Source organism: Salmo salar, chromosome ssa01 (genome assembly GCF_905237065.1).
Source record: "Salmo salar chromosome ssa01, Ssal_v3.1, whole genome shotgun sequence".
Classification (NCBI taxonomy): Eukaryota; Metazoa; Chordata; class Actinopteri; order Salmoniformes; family Salmonidae; genus Salmo; species Salmo salar.
This window is the reverse complement of record NC_059442.1, coordinates 108,662,876-108,681,109: the sequence shown is the minus strand read 5'-3', so window position 1 is coordinate 108,681,109 and position 18,234 is coordinate 108,662,876. Positions and strand designations below refer to the sequence as shown.

At 43.6% G+C, this 18,234-nt stretch overlaps 2 protein-coding genes across 2 annotated transcripts in view; one reads left to right on the top strand and one right to left on the bottom strand.

Annotated features, from left to right (window-relative positions):
- LOC106591361 (ankyrin-3) overlaps window positions 1-18,234 on the top strand; it is a gene marked incomplete at its 3' end in the record, with an annotated part of 349,799 nt that overhangs the window by 17,641 nt on the left and 313,924 nt on the right. The window lies entirely within an intron of this gene.
- On the bottom strand, window positions 1,952-10,010 carry LOC106591086 (microfibril-associated glycoprotein 4). The gene is made up of 6 exons (XM_014182275.2): window positions 9,771-10,010; window positions 9,422-9,490; window positions 7,820-8,011; window positions 7,133-7,229; window positions 6,811-6,978; window positions 1,952-2,551 (listed from the first exon to the last, which is right to left on the bottom strand). The coding sequence occupies exons 2-6, from the start codon at window positions 9,422-9,424 to the stop codon at window positions 2,301-2,303; spliced, it is 711 nt and encodes a 236-aa protein (XP_014037750.2). The 5' UTR covers window positions 9,425-9,490; window positions 9,771-10,010; the 3' UTR covers window positions 1,952-2,300.

Here is an 18,234-nt window from a genome sequence, read left to right as displayed (position 1 = left end):
AACTAGCTAACATTAGCTGGCTGGCTCGTTAGCTAACGTTACGTGACGTGTGTGATCTTACACGTTGTTTACCTAGCTAGCTAACATTGAACCTGGTTGGTTAGCTCCCAGCATATTCATGTAGGGTAGTAACGACATGATCTGGCACTATGTTCATTGTTATTTAACTAGCTATTTTTAGCTGGCTGGCTCGTTAGCTAACGTTACGTGATGTTGTTTACCTAGCTAGCTAGCTACATGTCCTAAGCTAAAGTGTACAACACCCGTTGAATATGGCCGGTGTCAGTAAAAGTCTGTAAAAAGCGTAATGTAATTGTTGCCAGCAGAGCTGGTTAGGCTGTTTTCATGTTATCCAGAGGTAAACAAATCATCGTCCAGAGCATCAAGTGGGCGCTCTGAACGTTATATAAAATATCCCCATAGTCTAGTAAAGGCATAAATGTAGCTGATACTAGCCTCCTTCTGGCTTCAAAAGAAAAACAGGCCTTATTCCTAAAATAAAATCCCAACTTCAGCTTCAATTTTATTTGTAAGTTGTTGAATATGCAATTTTAAAAAGAGAGGCTGTCATCAATTAAAATTCCAAGATATTTATATGAGGTTACAGTCTCAATCTCATTGCCCTGACAGGTAGTAATAGGTTTGTATGTGACGTGGCCACATGTAGAAGTAGATGACAGTGCATCACACAGTGAGACCAAAAACAAAGATCTACACACATGCAAGAGGCATTTCTCACTCAATTGACCTAATGTTGTGATGTATTTTTTTTTAAGCCACTCAATAGGTCTACCTGTAACGTGGGTCGTCTAAAGGGGACCAAGGCGCGGCGTGTGAAGTGCTCATATTTCCTTTAATGAATACACTTAAAACAGAAAACAACCAAACCGTTCCATCAGGTACTATAGACAAACCGGAAAACACTTACCCACAAAAACCCAGGAAGAAAAACCCCTACTTAAATATGATCTCCAATCTCGAGGCAACGAGGATCAGCTGCCTCCAATTGGAGATCAACCCAAACAACCCCAACATAGAAATATAAAAACTAGAACTTAGACATAGAAATAGAAAACATAGAAAACCCCAAAACACCCCCTGTCACGCCCTGACCTACTCTACTATAGAAAATGACATCTTACTAGGGTCAGGACGTGACACTACCATCATTCTTGGAATTACTTCACCATCTTACCCACAAACTCAATTCAACATGGTTGCACATTGTTGGCTGAAGTCATTACACAAATGTAATTATTCTAAAGTCACATAGATAATAAACTGACGGTGTTTCAATATGGAGCGTAAAGTGATCTGTTTTTACCATGTCAACAAAGACCTTTGGTTCTAAACATTCAACAATAAACTGAGGGAGAATTCATAATTTTCATCATACAGTATCTGTCTTTATTTCAAGTGTTGGTGATCATAACAGACAGAGGGCTAAGGTAAGAGACAGACAGACAGTGGGCTAAGGTAAGAGACGGACAGACAGAGGGTTAAGGTAAGAGACAGACAGACAGACAGACAGACAGACAGACAGACAGACAGACAGACAGACAGACAGACAGACAGACAGACAGACAGACAGACAGACAGACAGACAGACAGACAGACAGACAGACAGACAGACAGACAGAGGGTTAGGGTAAGAGACAGACAGACAGACAGACAGACAGACAGACAGACAGACAGACAGACAGACAGACAGACAGACAGACAGACAGACAGACAGACAGACAGACAGACAGACAGACAGACAGACAGACAGACAGACAGACAGACAGAGGGTTAAGGTATGAGACAGACAGAGGGTTAAGGTAAGAGACAGACAGACAGACAGACAGACAGACAGACAGACAGACAGACAGACAGACAGACAGACAGACAGACAGACAGACAGACAGACAGACAGACAGACAGACAGACAGACAGACAGACAGACAGAGGGTTAGGGTAAGAGACAGACAGAGGGTTAAGGTAAGAGACAGACAGAGGGGTAAGGTAAGAGACAGACAGAGGGTTAAGGTAAGAGACAGAGATCGTTAAATGATGGGTCAGAGTCATATAATCCCCACTGCAGTCAGGGTTCTGTTGCTATGGCAACACTGCACTTCAGAGTAGATCTGAGATCTTCTGTATCCTGCTGCACCTTCTAATCTCTGAAGACCCAAACACAAACCCTCCTTAGACCCCCCCTCCCTTATACATGGAATAGGTGCATGTGCTGGAAATGTTTGTATGGCAATAATTGTTATTGAAAAATCTGATTTTACAATTGTGTTAGAAATGATTGACTTCTATGCCGTGCCTGGTCTGATCTTCATGGTGATGGCTTTCAGGGAGTATGTAAAGCCTTTCCATGTTTTCCAGTTGATGCCAATACCATAGGTAGACTCACCCCATGCATATATCCCATTGGGGTTAGCAAAATGGCATTCGTTGTTCCAGAATCCTCCGTAGTACACCTGGGCACAGTTGGCAGCGTCAAGGTCCTGGTCTTTATCTAAGGTTGAAAATTTCTGACCATTGTGATAAACCAGAGAATCTCCTGAGGAAAAGAACAGAGATAAATAAGGATTGTAGTTAACCTAGTGATAGTAGTTCCACCAGCTTGCAGCCTTTTTAGCATTCTAGTACAGTTAAATAGTTAACACACACACATGGACGCAGCGGTCTAAGGCACTGCATCTCAGTGCAAGAGGCGTCACTACAGTCCCTGGTTCAAATCCAGGCTGTATCACATCCGGCCGTGATTGAGAGTCCCATAGGGCGGCTCACAATTGTCCCAGCATCGTCCGGGTTTGGCCCAGGGTAGGCCGTCATTTTAAATAAGAATTTGTTCTTAAAATTAACTGACTTGCCTGGTTAAATAAAGGTTACACACACACCACACTGACCAACAAGTTATTTTGTTGGCATTTACGTATGTCCCCATTACCAGAAAAATGTAATCGCAACCTATTTCTTTCAGTTACTTGCTGTGTTGTTTGGTTGTTCATTTGTTCAGTCGCTTCATTCTCAACCAGGATTTCTATGGAACGCCGTTTGGGTCTTTGCTACGGAACGCCGTTTGGGTCTTCGCTATGGAACGCCATTTGGGTCTTTGTGTGTAAAAAAATATACTATTTAACGTTAACAAGTCAATTAAGCTTGTTGACCAATCAGGATCTGAATATGGACTTCACGTCTCATAATAATTTAAGGCGTTCATTAATATTTTACGTAGTTATTGCACATTGATTACAGTATCACTCGTATTCCATATGTCACAACGATTCATCAATACGTCTGCTATGATGCTGGTAAAGTTGTTGCACCTACAGTGCTGGTCATTAACAAAAAGCTAGCTAGCTCATGGATGCAAACAATGTTCTTCCCCAAAAACACAGCAAAATGACATGATCTGTTTCAGTTGCTATAGTTAGCTAGCTATCTAGCTAGCTGTCATCATCTAAAATAACCCTAATTTATAAGACAGTTCTTAGTTGATTAATGGAGGTGTCACGAGCGGGTAGAACTGTTTTAGGGTGAGTCAAGCGCAGGAGACTGAGGTCCGTTGGAACAAACTTGATTTAATAAATCCAAAGGCAAAATCCATATACGGCTGGGAGCACAACAGTCAAAAAGACTAAAAGAAGCTCCGCTCAAAAGGGCAGATGGGGCGCAGCCCGGCAACCCTACTGCCTATACAATAAGTCGTAACCCAAACAATATAACACCACACGTAACAAAGAACAATCCCGCACAAATCCTAACTAAACACAGACAGACTAAATACCCCCCCACTAATGACAAACACGAAACAGGTGCAATCAAAAAACAGACATAACGAACAGACACTGAAACACAGATCGGTGGCAGCTAGTAGGCCGGCGACGACGAACGCCGAGCACCGCCCGACCGAGGAGAGGCGCCACCTTCTGTGGACGTTGTGACAGGAGGACGCATCTATGTGAAGCTAGCCACAATAAGGATTAGCCACAATAAGGATTAGCCACAATAGTGGACTTTGGAAGTTAGCCTTCAAAATAAAAGTATGGCATAATTATACTATTTGTATTCATTTGCATCACTGTCAATTACATACTTTTATTTTGAAGGCAAACTGCACATTCCACTATTGTGGCTAATCCTTATTGTGGCTAGCTTCACAACACATAACCCGGTCCGGTTGAGCCTCACTAGTGTTGGGTCGCGTCAATTCGAATCTGGTATTAGGATATAAACAAACCATGCAACTTAGTTTTGCAATGATTATTTAATTCATCTTTAAGTAAATAGAATGATAGTACAAATGGAAAATATGATGTTCGTATATACGGTCTCACTGTAACACCACGCAGGGCAGACTGAGAGCTGAAATGTCATCACAAGTTCTTCTTTAAATACTTCTTGACAGACGTAGTTCCCACTCCTTGCTGGGCCTGTCAGAGTAGAGACTGGGTGTGGTTTAGACTTACTCCAGCCTATCGTTGGCGTGCAGGTTGGTCCCAACCTCGTGACGCATCACATGTTGCCAGGCGTTGGATCTTATCTTCTTAGTGTATACTCAAGAGTCAGCAACCACTCAATTTCCAGTGATTTACTTATACTGTTGTTTCTCCACTCTACCTGTTCCTCACATGCTCCCCTTGAGATGGGTTTCACAACCTCCTATCACTAAGTCAGCAGCCTACACCTTGTTACATAATGCACAGTTCTCTAAAACCCCTACTTTGCACCCATTATCTTGTTATTGCTGTTGTTCAGCAAAAAAGCTCTTGCAAAACCATGTTTTAAAGCATCATCATTCTGTCCACATGACCCACCATCACATGAGCCACTTCCTCTAACATATAGCAGTATTCAATTATCTATAGTTTATATACTTAATATTGTGGCATAGCTTCTCTGTTATTTTATATAGGTTATGCTAACAAATAGTTGGTTAAACCCTAACACTAGCCAGATGAAGCTAGCTGGCTGCTTATAACGTTAGCTTTGGCCAACAGGGTTAAGCAGCTGGCTAGCTAGTTATTTTCATGAACTGAAGTACCATTTCAATAGGCGAACAAGTAGCTACCTAGCTAATACTTACTCACAAGGATTCCTAAATCATTGCTAAGAATAATGAAAATGACTGCAGTTTCTACTGGTCATTGTTTTCAGGCTGGTTGTATTGGTGCCAGCTAAGTACCAAGCTAAAGCTAGCTACCCCAGAAATTGCGGTCGACCAATGATGCTTTATTACCAACGCAGTATTGAAAACACATCATGGCCGATGTTTGCATGTTTGCTTTTTTGTACAGCTTTGACAGTGCAACTGTATCTTTTTTGACACGCAAAGACCCAAACGGCGTTCCATAGTATGTATGTCGTGAAGCTAATAGCAGTGACGCTATTACTGTGTAACACTGGTAGGGCAACATCTGAAAAATAGCACCTACTTGGTAGTGTGTGCTGGTGCTCGACCAGTCGGCGAAAGCCAACATCACCCACAACAGAAAACAGTTGATTGTCAAGGGCAATGAATTCCATTATCTTGGCTTTAATGGATTTTGCCTTTGAGTTGTATCACTGAATGTTCTTACTCTTTCAAATGACTGCTGGACTTGTTGTCTGCTCGATCCACACAGCAGACATTGTGGGCTAGGTTAGGAATGCTGTGTTGCACGTGTAGAGTAACATTTTACGTGTTATCATTTCGTCATGTACCTACGTTACATATGTTTGCATGTCAGCTTTGACATCAGTTTTGCGCATCAGCGTTAAAGTAGACAACGGCCAATACCGATGTTGGCATTTTTAGCTAATATTGGCCGATTCTGATATGTTCACCGATATATCGTGCATCCCTAGTATGAACCCTTGTTGACAGATTTTCTTGGACTATTTTCCTTGGAATTTTCTCTGGTACTATATTCTGGTGCTATACTCTGGTACTACAGTATATTCTGGTACTATATTATTGGACTATATTCTGGTACTACAGTATATTCTAGTACTATATTCTGGTGCTACAGTATATTCCTATGGTATATTATTGGACTATATTCTGGTACTACAGTATATTCTGGTACTATATTCTGGTACTACAGTATATTATTGGACTATATTCTGGTACTACAGTATATTCTGGTACTACAGTATATTCCTATGCTATATTATTGGACTATATTCTGGTATTACAGTATATTATTGGACTATATTCTGGTACTACATTATATTCTGGTACTATATTCTGGTACTACAGTATATTATTGGACTATATTCTGGTACTACAGTATATTATTGGACTATATTCTGGTACTACAGTATATTCTGGTACTACAGTATATTCCTATGCTATATTTTTGGACTATATTCTGGTACTACAGTATATTATTGTACTGTATTTTGGTACTACAGTATATTCTGGTACTATATTCTGGTACTACAGTATATTATTGGACTATATTCTGGTACTACAGTATATTCTGGTACTATATTCTGGTACTACAGTATATTATTGGACTATATTCTGGTACTACAGTATATTCTGGTACTACAGTATATTATTGGACTATATTCTGGTACTACAGTATATTATTGGACTATATTCTGGTACTACAGTATATTCTGGTACTATATTCTGGTACTACAGTATATTCTGGTACTATATTCTGGTGCTACAGTATATTATTGGACTATATTCTGGTACTACAGTATATTCTGGTACTATATTCTGGTACTACAGTATATTCTGGTACTATATTCTGGTACTACAGTATATTCTGGTACTATATTCTGGTACTACAGTATATTCTGGTACTATAAATTGTCACCCACCTGCTCCTCCATCTTTGAATGAGCCCAGTGTTAGCAGGTATCCTTCAGCCTCTGGTCCAACGGAGAAGGAAGAGTACTGAGCATAGACCTTATTCCCCTCAAAGTCCTCCATGTCCACCCTCAGCTCATAGGTTCCTTTCATAGTCAGGAGATGCATTGTCTCCAGCCCTGGAGAATGAGATCAACATAGCAGTTCACTGTGTTGTCTGAATACAATGACAAATGGCCTTGAATGAACTAGGACAAACCGGATGAAGTCAGTGGTAAAACAAGGTTCTAGGAGGAGAACGTTCTGTTGGCTAGAAGTTAAACCAGTTCTTACCCAGACAGTACTCTCCAGCTGCGCTCCCAAAACCACTCTTGTACTGATCCCACTTCCTGTGGATGTTCACTGATCCATCCTGTCGGCTCTGAATCAGCTGATTTAGAGAGAGAGATTGTTTAATTGACATATTAAGAGAAAGAGATTGTTTAATTTACAGATTAAGAGAGATTGTTTAATTTACAGATTAAGAGAGAGAGATTGTTTAATTTACAGATTAAGAGAGAGAGATTGTTTAATTTACAGATTAAGAGAGAGAGAGATTGTTTCATTGACAGATTAAGAGAGAGAGATTGTTTAATTTACAGATTAAGAGAGAGAGATTGTTTAATTTACAGATTAAGAGAGAGAGATTGTTTCATTGCCAGATTAAGAGAGAGATATTGTTTAATTTACAGATTAAGATAGAGAGAGATTATTTAATTGACCGATTAAGAGCGATATGTTGTTAAATTGACAGATTAAGAGAGAGATATTGTTTAATTTACAGATTCAGAGAGAGAGAGATTGTTTAATTGACAGATTAAGAGAGATTGTTTAATGGACAGATTAAGAGAGAAAGAGATTGTTTGATAAACAGATTAGGAGAGAGAAAGATTGTTTAATAAACAGATTAGGAGAGAGAGAGAGACAGTTCATGGTAAATTAGTCTTTTAGTGTATTTCAATACCACAAATTGAAACTGACTGTCCACTTTCTTAGATATGCACTTTCCAAGCCCATGTCACAGAACACCTGGACAGGTGAGGTAGGTCCTGCAGGGTAGATGGTGTAGACCCCATTCTGTCCAGAACCTGATCTATAGACCTCATCACAGTCCACTGGATGCAGGGAGGACTGCACCATCATGGGGACCAGTAGAACCAGCAGCAAGATGGACTGCAGCACAGGGTAGATGGATATAGCAGTTTTAATGCAAAAACGGTCTATCGTTGGTTCATTTGTATTTGTATTTATTATGGATCCCTACTCTTCCTGGGGTCCAGCAAAATTAAGGCAGTTTATACCATTTTAAAAACATTACAATACATTCACAGATTTCACAACACACTGTGTGTCCTCAGGCCCCTACTCCACCACTACCACGTATAGTGCGTATGTTATCATGTGTGTGTGTCTGTGCCTATGTTTGTGTCTCTTCACAGTCCCCGCTGTTCCATGAGGTGTTTTTTAAATCTGATTCTCCTGCTGCATCAGTTACTTGATGTGGAAAAGAGTTCCATGTAGTCATGGCTCTATGTAGTACTGTGCACCTCCCATAGTCTGTTCTGGACTTGGGGACAGACTATGGTGGCATGTCTTGTGGGGTATGCATGGGTGTCTGAGCTGCGTGCCAGTAGTTTAGACAGACAGCTCGGTGCATTCAGCTTGTCAACACCTCTCATAAATACAAGTAGTGATGAAGTCAATCTCTCCTCCACTTTCAGCCAGGAGAGATTGACATGCATATTATTAATATTAGCTCTCTGTGTACATCCAAGGGCCAGCCGTGCTGCCCTGTTCTGAGACAATTGCAATTTTCCTATGTCCTTTTTTGTGGCACCTGACCCCACGACTGGACAGTAGTCAAGGTGTGACAAAACTAGGGCCTGTAGGACCTGCCTTGTTGATAGTGTTGTTAAGAAGGTAGAAACTAGTGCCTGTAGGACCTGCCTTGTTGATAGTGTTGTTAAGAAGGTAGAAACTAGGGCCTATAGGACCTGCCTTGTTGATAGTGTTGTTAAGAAGGTAGAAACTAGGGCCTGTAGGACCTGCCTTGTTGATAGTGTTGTTAAGAAGGTAGAAACTAGGGCCTGTAGGACCTGCCTTGTTGACAGTGTTGTTAAGAAGGCAGAGCATCTCTTTATTTTAGACAGATTTCTCCCCATCCTTGCTACTGTTGTATCAATATGTTTTGACCACTGGTTATCAGTTTGACGTTTTTTCCTGAGTGGGCAACTTGATGAAAGCCAGTCAATATTTAAATCAGCCAGAAAATATACCTCTCTGTTGATATCACATACATGATCAAGCATTTCACACATATTATCCAGATACTGACTGTTAGCACTTGGTGGTCTATAGCAGCTTCCCACCAGAATGGTCTTTTCATTAGAGACACATGTCCTATATTCACGTTAGTATCTCTGAATGTTGTTTTCTGATTATTCTTATAATGGTGTGGTTTATTACTACCTACCGTCATTGTTGTGATAGATGTCTGTTTGCCTTTGAAGGAAACTTCAGATACCTACCATCGTTGTTGTGATAGATGTCTGTTTGCCTTTGAAGAAAACTTCAGATACCTACCATCGTTGTTGTGATAGATGTCTGTTTGCCTTTGAAGGAAACTTCAGAATAGTATGTTGAATGGATGTCCTGTTAGAGAAGGGAGCTCAGTTACTACAGTAGTGCTCAGGTCACCAGCTGTTGGTGAAATACTAACACTTACCCAGCCACTCTGTCTCACTATGACAATTTACATTTTACTGTGTTAACAAACACGATTCTAGTTAGGTCCTTTGATGACTGAACAGATCGGACAATGTTACATTAGGCACCAGGAAAACCTGCCTTCCTAATTGTTTTATTTGAAATGATTTGTGATCGATGTATTCATGAAAGAGTTAAGAATAGTGAGAGACATGCATAGGCTCACCTGTATCAGTGACAGATGTCAGTGTCTTCACGAGCTGTTTGTCCCCACTAAGATGCAAACCTCTTTTATAAAGGCAACCCAGAGCATGTTGCAACACTCAGTATTTTTCTCTGTGTTTTTCCGAAGCGCCGGCCAAACAGCCGGTAACATACTTATTTTCAGCCGGCTTCTTTTTCCACTTAAAAAATGAACTGCTACTTTTCATTTAACAGTTTTAATTCGCAGAAAACTCAGTTGAGACCCCGCCTGCTAGAATGAACGATGTGCATCTTCTAGTGATCTGTTGATAGGACAGGCCGATGATCTGTTGATAGGACAGGCTGATGATCTGTTGATAGGACAGGCTGATGATCTATTGATAGGACAGGCCCATGATCTGTTGATAGGACAGGCCCATGATCTATTGATAGGACAGGCCGATGATCTATTGATAGGACAGGCTGATGATCTATTGATAGGACAGGCCCATGTCAGTCATAATGTGAGCAATGACAGGGAACACTGCTGGTTTGACCGGGTGCTATTTGTCCCGCCTCCGTACCTGTGTGATGTGTGGGCGCTGTGATGGCTTGCAGTTGAATTTCTTTACACGGAGGAGGGTGGTCCAAACCTCTTTATAAACGGAACCAGAGACATGTTGCAACACTCAGTACATTCTCTGGTCCAGTCATTCTAGGAAACACTCTGGCATGTGGGTAGTTTGACCTTGGTAGTGATAGAGGCTGCTCTGACCTTGGTAGTGATAGAGGCTGCTCTGACCTTGACAGTGATAGAGGCTTCTCTGATCTCGACAGTGATAGAGGCTGCTCTGACCTTGGTAATGATAGAGGCTTCTCTGACCTTGGTAATGATAGAGGCTGCTCTGACCTTGGTAATGATAGAGCCTGCTCTGACCTTCATAGTGATAGAGGCTGCTCTGACCTTGGTAATGATAGAGGCTGCTCTGACCTTGGTAGTGATAGAGGCTGCTCTGACTTTGACAGTGATAGAGGCTGCTCTGATCTTGACAGTGATAGAGGCTGCTCTGACCTTGGTAGTGATAGAGGCTGTTCTGACCATGGTAGTGATAGAGGCTGCTCTGACCTTAATAGTGATAGAGGCTGCTCTGACCTTGGTAGTGATAGAGGATGCTCTGACCTTGACAGTGATAGAGGATGCTCTGACCTTGATAGTGATAGAGGCTGCTCTGACCTTGACAGTGATAGAGGCTGCTCTGACCTTGACAGTGATTGAGCCTGCTCTGAACTTGACAGTGATAGAGGCTGCTCTGACCTTGGTAATGATAGAGGCTGCTGTGACCTTGGTAGTGATAGAGGCTGCTCTGACCTTGACAGTGATAGAGGCTGCTCTGATCTTGACAGTGATAGAGGCTGCTCTGACCTTGGTAATGATAGAGGCTGCTCTGACCTTGGTAGTGATAGAGTCTGCTCTGACCTTGGTAGTGATAGAGGCTGCTCTGACCTTGGTACTGATAGAGGCTGCTCTGACCTTGGTAGTGATAGAGAGTGCTCTGACCTTGGTAGTGATAGAGGCTGCTCTGATCTTGATAGTGATAGAGGCTGCTCTGACCTTGGTAATGATAGAGGCTGCTCTGACCTTGGTAGTGATAGAGGCTGCTCTGACCTTGGTAGTGATAGAGGCTGCTCTGACCTTGGTAGTGATAGAGTCTGCTCTGACCTTGGTAGTGATAGAGTCTGCTCTGACCTTGGTAGTGATAGAGGCTGCTCTGATCTTGGTAGTGATAGAGGCTGCTCTGACCTTGGTAGTGATAGAGGCTGCTCTGACCTTGGTAGTGATAGAGTCTGCTCTGACCTTGACAGTGATAGAGGCTGCTCTGACCTTGGTAATGATAGAGGCTGCTCTGACCTTGGTAATGATAGAGGCTGCTCTGACCTTGGTAATGATAGAGGCTGCTCTGACCTTGGTAGTGATAGAGGCTGCTCTGATCTTGGTAGTGATAGAGGCTGCTCTGATCTTGGTAGTGATAGAGGCTGCTCTGATCTTGGTAGTGATAGAGGCTGCTCTGACCTTGGTAGTGATAGAGCCTGCTCTGACCTTGGTAGTGATAGAGGCTGCTCTGACCTTGACAGTGATAGAGTCTGCTCTGAACTTGATAGTGATAGAGGCTGCTCTGACCTTGATAGTGATAGAGGCTGCTCTGACTTTGGTAATGATAGAGGCTGCTCTGACCTTGGTAATGATAGAGGCTGCTCTGACCTTGGTAATGATAGAGGCTGCTCTGAACTTGGTAATGATAGAGGCTGCTCTGACCTTGGTAATGATAGAGGCTGCTCTGACCTTGGTAATAATAGAGGCTGCTCTGACCTTGGTAGTGATAGAGGCTGCTCTGACCTTGGTAATGATAGAGGCTGCTCTGACCTTGGTAATGATAGAGGCTGCTCTGACCTTGGTAGTGATAAAGGCTGCTCTGACCTTGGTAATGATAGAGGCTGCTCTGACCTTGGTAGTGATAGAGGCTGCTCTGACCTTGACAGTGATAGAGGCTGCTCTGACCTTGACCGTGATAGAGGCTGCTCTGACCTTGACAGTGATAGAGGCTGCTCTGACCTTGGTAATGATAGAGGCTGCTCTGACCTTGGTAATGATAGAGGCTGCTCTGACCTTGGTAATGATAGAGACTACTCTGACCTTGGTAGTGATAGAGGCTGCTCTGACCTTGGTAGTGATAGAGTTTGCTCTGACCTTGGTAATGATAGAGGCTGCTCTGACCTTGGTAATGATAGAGGCTGCTCTGACCTTGGTAATGATAGTCTGCTCTTTGACCTTTTGATCTCGGTCAACTAGTAAAAGCCCAGTAAACAATGGAACACATTATAATAGATAGTTGTTTTACCTACTAAAGTAGTTGGATGCTCTGACTGTACATTTCTCCTAAATACATACAATTATTTAATAAATGAAACCCCACCTGTCCTTAATAAAAATATATTTGTATTGACCTTTACCAATATAATGGAATTGAGTTATTACATGTATTTAATGTTTGGCTGGTTTGGTTTCTTACAATGCCTAGCATCTTGAATTAGACTGTCTCAAAGAGAGGGAGGCATTTCAAAATATCACAATGAATCACTGCTGACTGCATTGATTCAATTCATTAGGCTGGCGGCTGTTGGGGAGAATGCTGTTCATGCTGCCAGTCAGGGGTTTCTACCAGCCCAGTCGTGTCTAGTCCAGCAGTGGGTTGAGGGACCAGACCAGCCCAGTCGTGTCCAGTCCAGCAGTGGGTTGAGGGACCAGCCCAGTCGTGTCCAGTCCAGCAGTGGGTTGAGGGACCAGACCAGCCCAGTCGTGTCCAGTCCAGCAGTGGGTTGAGGGACCAGACCAGCCCAGTCGTGTCCAGTCCAGCAGTGACTGACTGGCTGACTGACTGGCTGACTGACTGGCTGACTGGTTCTCTATAGTGGTGGGTGGCTGAGACGGGATGAACGGGGCTCGCTGACTGACTGGCTGGCTGACTGGCTGGCTGACTGGTTGACTACCCGGTTGTCTGGCTGGCTGGCTGACTGAATAACTGGCAGACTGACTGGTTGACTACCCGGCTGGCTGGCTGGCTGGCTGACTGGCTGGCTGTGGACTGCATTGTATAGAGAAAAGAGCTGATAAACCATATGACGATAGGACTTGTGCAGAACAGATTCCAGACAGGGAGGCCAGCAGGGCCGATCCAAACAAGCTGATTTTGCGCTGCTATTTTGGTCCCCCCCGCGGATCATGCTGCACAGAGGAACTAGCGCCTACAAATATGGTAAGTGTGGGAGAGATCCCCAGCTCAGCTATGTAGAGGCGTTGTCTGTGGAGACAGCTGGGGGAAGGCTAGTGGTCACAGCACCTGTATTATTGTCAGGGAGCTGTGAGGCTAGGGAGCTGTGAGGCTAGGGAGCTGTGAGGCTAGGTAGTATCAGGGAGCTGTGAGGCTAGGGAGCTGTGAGGCTAGGTAGTATCAGGGAGCTGTGAGGCTAGGTAGTATCAGGGAGCTGTGAGGCTAGCCTCTTGAGGATACCCTAGGATAGGGGGCGCCACAGCGCATTTTGAAAAAAAATCGTTCCCATTTTCAACGGCCTACTAATCAAACTCAGAAGATAGGGCATGCATATACTTATTATATATGGATAGAAAACACTCTAAAGTTTCTAAAACTGTTTGAATGGTGTCTGTGAGTATAACAGAACTCATTTGGCAGGCAAAACCCTGAGACATTTTCTGACAGGAAGTGGATACCTGATGTGTTGTATTGAGTTCTAACCTATCCCATTGAAAAACACAGGGGTTTAGGAATATTTTGGCACTTCCTATTGCTTCCACTAGATGTCGCCAGTCCTTTCACAGTGGTTTGAGCCTTATAGAGTCAAAACTCAGTGAATGACAGGAGTTTGAAATTGGTCACAGGGGATGGGCCATCACCATTATGACGCCGGCGGCCATGTCTGCCCCCACCTTTGGAAACGGTTTTAAAGGCAGTGAAATCATCCCCCTCGAATCTTATTGGCTCTCTTGGTGTTAGTGGCCCTGAACATTTATTTTATACAACGTTTGACATGTTTGAACGAACCTACATGCGCGAGGATTGCTTTCAGTATGAAGTGCAGAGCTGCGTTTGGAGAGAGCCATAGGACGCGCTACCAACATCAGGCTAATGGAACGTGAAGTATGGACTTTTTGACCGAAAATACATCTGTTGTGGACCTGGGATGCTTTCTGATGAAGACAACTAAAGGTAGGCGATTATTGACAATATTATTGAAGATGAGATGGTTCATACTGTTGCATCCAAGATGGCGCCGAGCACTGTATATTAGCTGATTTTCTGAGTATCGCATCTCCTTTTATCGCAAAGTGTGATTACCCAGTAAAGTTAATTTAAAATCTGGTATGACGGGTGTTCTCAAGAGATATTCATCTATAAATGTTAGATTGACAATATACATTTAAAAAATCGTTATAGTATAGCAATTTATTGAAACGTAGCATTGTTTACCGGGACGCTTTTGAGGGGAAATTAGGTAGTCAACGTCAGACAGAGATGTAAAATGCTGTTTTTATATATAAATATGACCTTTATTGAACAAAAGAATGCATGCATTGTATAACATGATGTCCTAGGGGTGCCATCTGATGAAGTTTGTAAAAGGTTAGTGCTACATTTAGCTGTTTATTGATAATATGTGATGGAAGTGGTTGGTCGGAAAATGGCTATGAAGCTGCTTTTTACGATGGACTCATCTAATATAATCTAATGATTTGCTTTTCCTGTAAAACCTTTTTGAAATCGGACGACGTGGGTCGATTCAGGAGAGGTGTATCTATAAAAAAAAAAAAAAAATATTTTTAATTTTTGTAAAAAATTATGATAATTTTTTAATGCTAATTGGCGATATGATTTTTCGCTGGATTTTGATCCCGCTAACGGGATCAGATGCTCAAGAGGCTAGGTAGTATCAGGGAGCTGTGAGGCTAGGTAGTGTCAGGAAGCTGTGAGGCTAGGTAGTATCAGGGAGCTGTGAGGCTAGGTAGTTTCAGGGAGCTGTGAGGCTAGGTAGGTTCAGGGAGCTGTGAGGCTAGGTAGTTTCAGGGAGCTGTGAGGCTAGGTAGTTTCAGGGAGCTGTGAGGCTAGGTATTATCAGGGAGCTGTGAGGCTAGGTAGTATCAGGGAGCTGTGAGGCTAGGTAGTTTCAGTGAGCTGTGAGGCTAGGGAGCTGTGAGGCTAGGTAGTATCAGGGAGCTGTGAGACAAGGGAGCTGTGAGGCTAGGTAGTGTCAGGGAGCTGTGAGGCTAGGTAGTATCAGGGAGCTGTGAGGCTAGGTAGTATCAGGGAGCTGTGAGGCTAGGGAGCTGTGAGGCTAGGTAGTTTCAGTGAGCTGTGAGGCTAGGGAGCTGTGAGGCTAGGTAGTATCAGGGAGCTGTGAGGCTAGGGAGCTGTGAGGCTAGGTAGTGTCAGGGAGCTGTGAGGCTAGGTAGTATCAGGGAGCTGTGAGGCTAGGTAGTATCAGGGAGCTGTGAGGCTAGGGAGCTGTGAGGCTAGGTAGTATCAGGGAGCTGTGAGGCTAGGTAGTTTCAGTGAGCTGTGAGGCTAGGTACTGTCAGGGAGCTGTGAGGCTAGGTAGTATCAGGGAGCTGTGAGGCTAGGTAGTGTCAGTGAGCTGTGAGGCTAGGGAGCTGTGAGGCTAGGTAGTATCAGGGAGTTGTGAGGCTAGGTAGTTTCAGTGAGCTGTGAGGCTAGGGAGCTGTGAGTCTAGGTAGTATCAGGGAGCTGTGAGGCTAGGTAGTGTCAGGGAGCTGTGAGGCTATGTAGTGTCAGGGAGCTGTGAGGCTAGGTAGTATCAGGGAGATGTTAGGCTAGGTAGTATCAGGGAGCTGTGAGGCTAGGTAGTATCAGGGAGCTGTGAGGCTAGGTAGTTTCAGTGAGCTGTGAGGCTAGGTAGTGTCAGGGAGCTGTGAGGCTACGTAGTATCAGGGAGCTGTGAGGCTAGGTAGTGTCAGTGAGCTGTGAGGCTAGGTAGTTTCAGGGAGCTGTGAGGCTAGGTAGTTTCAGGGAGCTGTGAGGCTAGGTAGTTTCAGGGAGCTGTGAGGCTAGGTAGTATCAGGGAGCTGTGAGGCTAGGTAGTATCAGGGAGCTGTGAGGCTAGGTAGTTTCAGGGAGCTGTGAGGCTAGGTAGTTTCAGGGAGCTGGGAGGCTATGTAGTTTCAGGGAGCTGTGAGGCTAGGTACTGTCAGGGAGCTGTGAGGCTAGGTAGTATCAGGGAGCTGTGAGGCTGGGTAGTATTAGGGAGCTGTGAGGCTAGGTAGTTTCAGGGAGCTGTGAGGCTAGGTAGTATCAGGGAGCTGTGAGGCTAGGTAGTTTCAGGGAGCTGTGAGGCTAGGGAGCTGTGAGGCTAGGTAGTTTAGGGAGCTGTGAGGCTAGGTAGTTTCAGGGAGCTGTGAGGCTAGGTAGTTTCAGGGAGCTGTGAGGAATGGTAGTGTCAGGGAGCTGTGAGGCTAGGTAGTTGCAGGGAGCTGTGAGGCTAGGTACTGTCAGGGAGCTGTGAGGCTAGGTAGTATCAGGGAGCTGTGAGGCTAGGTAGTTTCAGGGAGCTGTGAGGCTAGGTAGTATCAGGTAGAGACCAGTGTTACCAGGCTAGGTAGTATCAGGTAGAGGCCAGTGTTACCAGGCTAGGTAGTATCAGCTAGAGACCAGTGTTACCAGGCTAGGTAGTATCAGGTAGAGACCAGTGTTACCAGGCTAGGTAGTGAGACCAGTGTTACCAGGCTAGGTAGTATCAGGTAGAGACCAGTATTACCAGGCTAGGTAGAGACCAGTATTACCAGGCTAGGTAGAGACCAGTGTTACCAGGCTAGGTAGTATCAGGTAGAGACCAGTGTTACCAGGCTAGGTAGTGAGACCAGTGTTACCAGGCTAGGTAGCTCCATTGCTGTAGTGTCCTGTGCTCAGGAACTCGTCTTGTTTCTTCCAGCCAGGTATTTCTAGCGCTGTAATCATGTCTCTCTGCTTGGCACAATCCCTGCGCTGCTAATTGACTACTCCGGTGTCACTCTCAAAACAGGGAAAATGGCAGTGGAGGAGGGAGCAGAGTTGCTAGGAGCAGTAAGTGTTGACATTAAATTACTTTGTACTGTTTCGCTCTCTGCATCGCTACTCATTGGTTTTGAATGTAGGAATGTGTTGTGACATTGGCTGGTGTTGTGTTGTGACTTACGGCTGAGAGATGGACCAGTGTCATGGTAATAAGATGTTATGGTGTTTACGGGACGGGACGGGACAGAGGACACGCACGCTGCAGCACCGTGACGCATCGTGGGGCAAGTGGCTTAGATTTCAGCTAAGGACCCCGGGATGACTCAGAGATACGGGCACAGACTGTTTTATATTAGTGTGTTACTGTAGTAGATATGAACATTAACAGGGATGTTACTGTAGTAGATATGAACATTAACAGGGATGTTACTGTAGTAGATATGAACAGGGATGTTACTGTAGTAGATATGAACAGGGATGTTACTGTAATAGATATGAACAGGGATGTTACTGTAGTAGATATGAACATTAACAGGGATGTTACTGTAGTAGATATGAACATTAACAGGGATGTTACTGTTGTAGATATGAACATTAACAGGGATGTTACTGTAGTAGATATGAACAGGGATGTTACTGTAGTAGATATGAACATTAACAGGGATGTTACTGTAGTAGATATGAACATTAACAGGGATGTTACTGTAGTAGATATGAACATTAACAGGGATGCTACTGTAGTAGATATGAACATTAACAGGGATGTTACTGTAGTAGATATGAACAGGGATGTTACTGTAGTAGATATGAACATTAACAGGGATGTTACTGTAGTAGATTTGAACATTAACAGGGATGTTACTGTAGTAGATATGAACATTAACAGGGATGTTACTGTAGTAGATATGAACATTAACAGGGATGTTACTG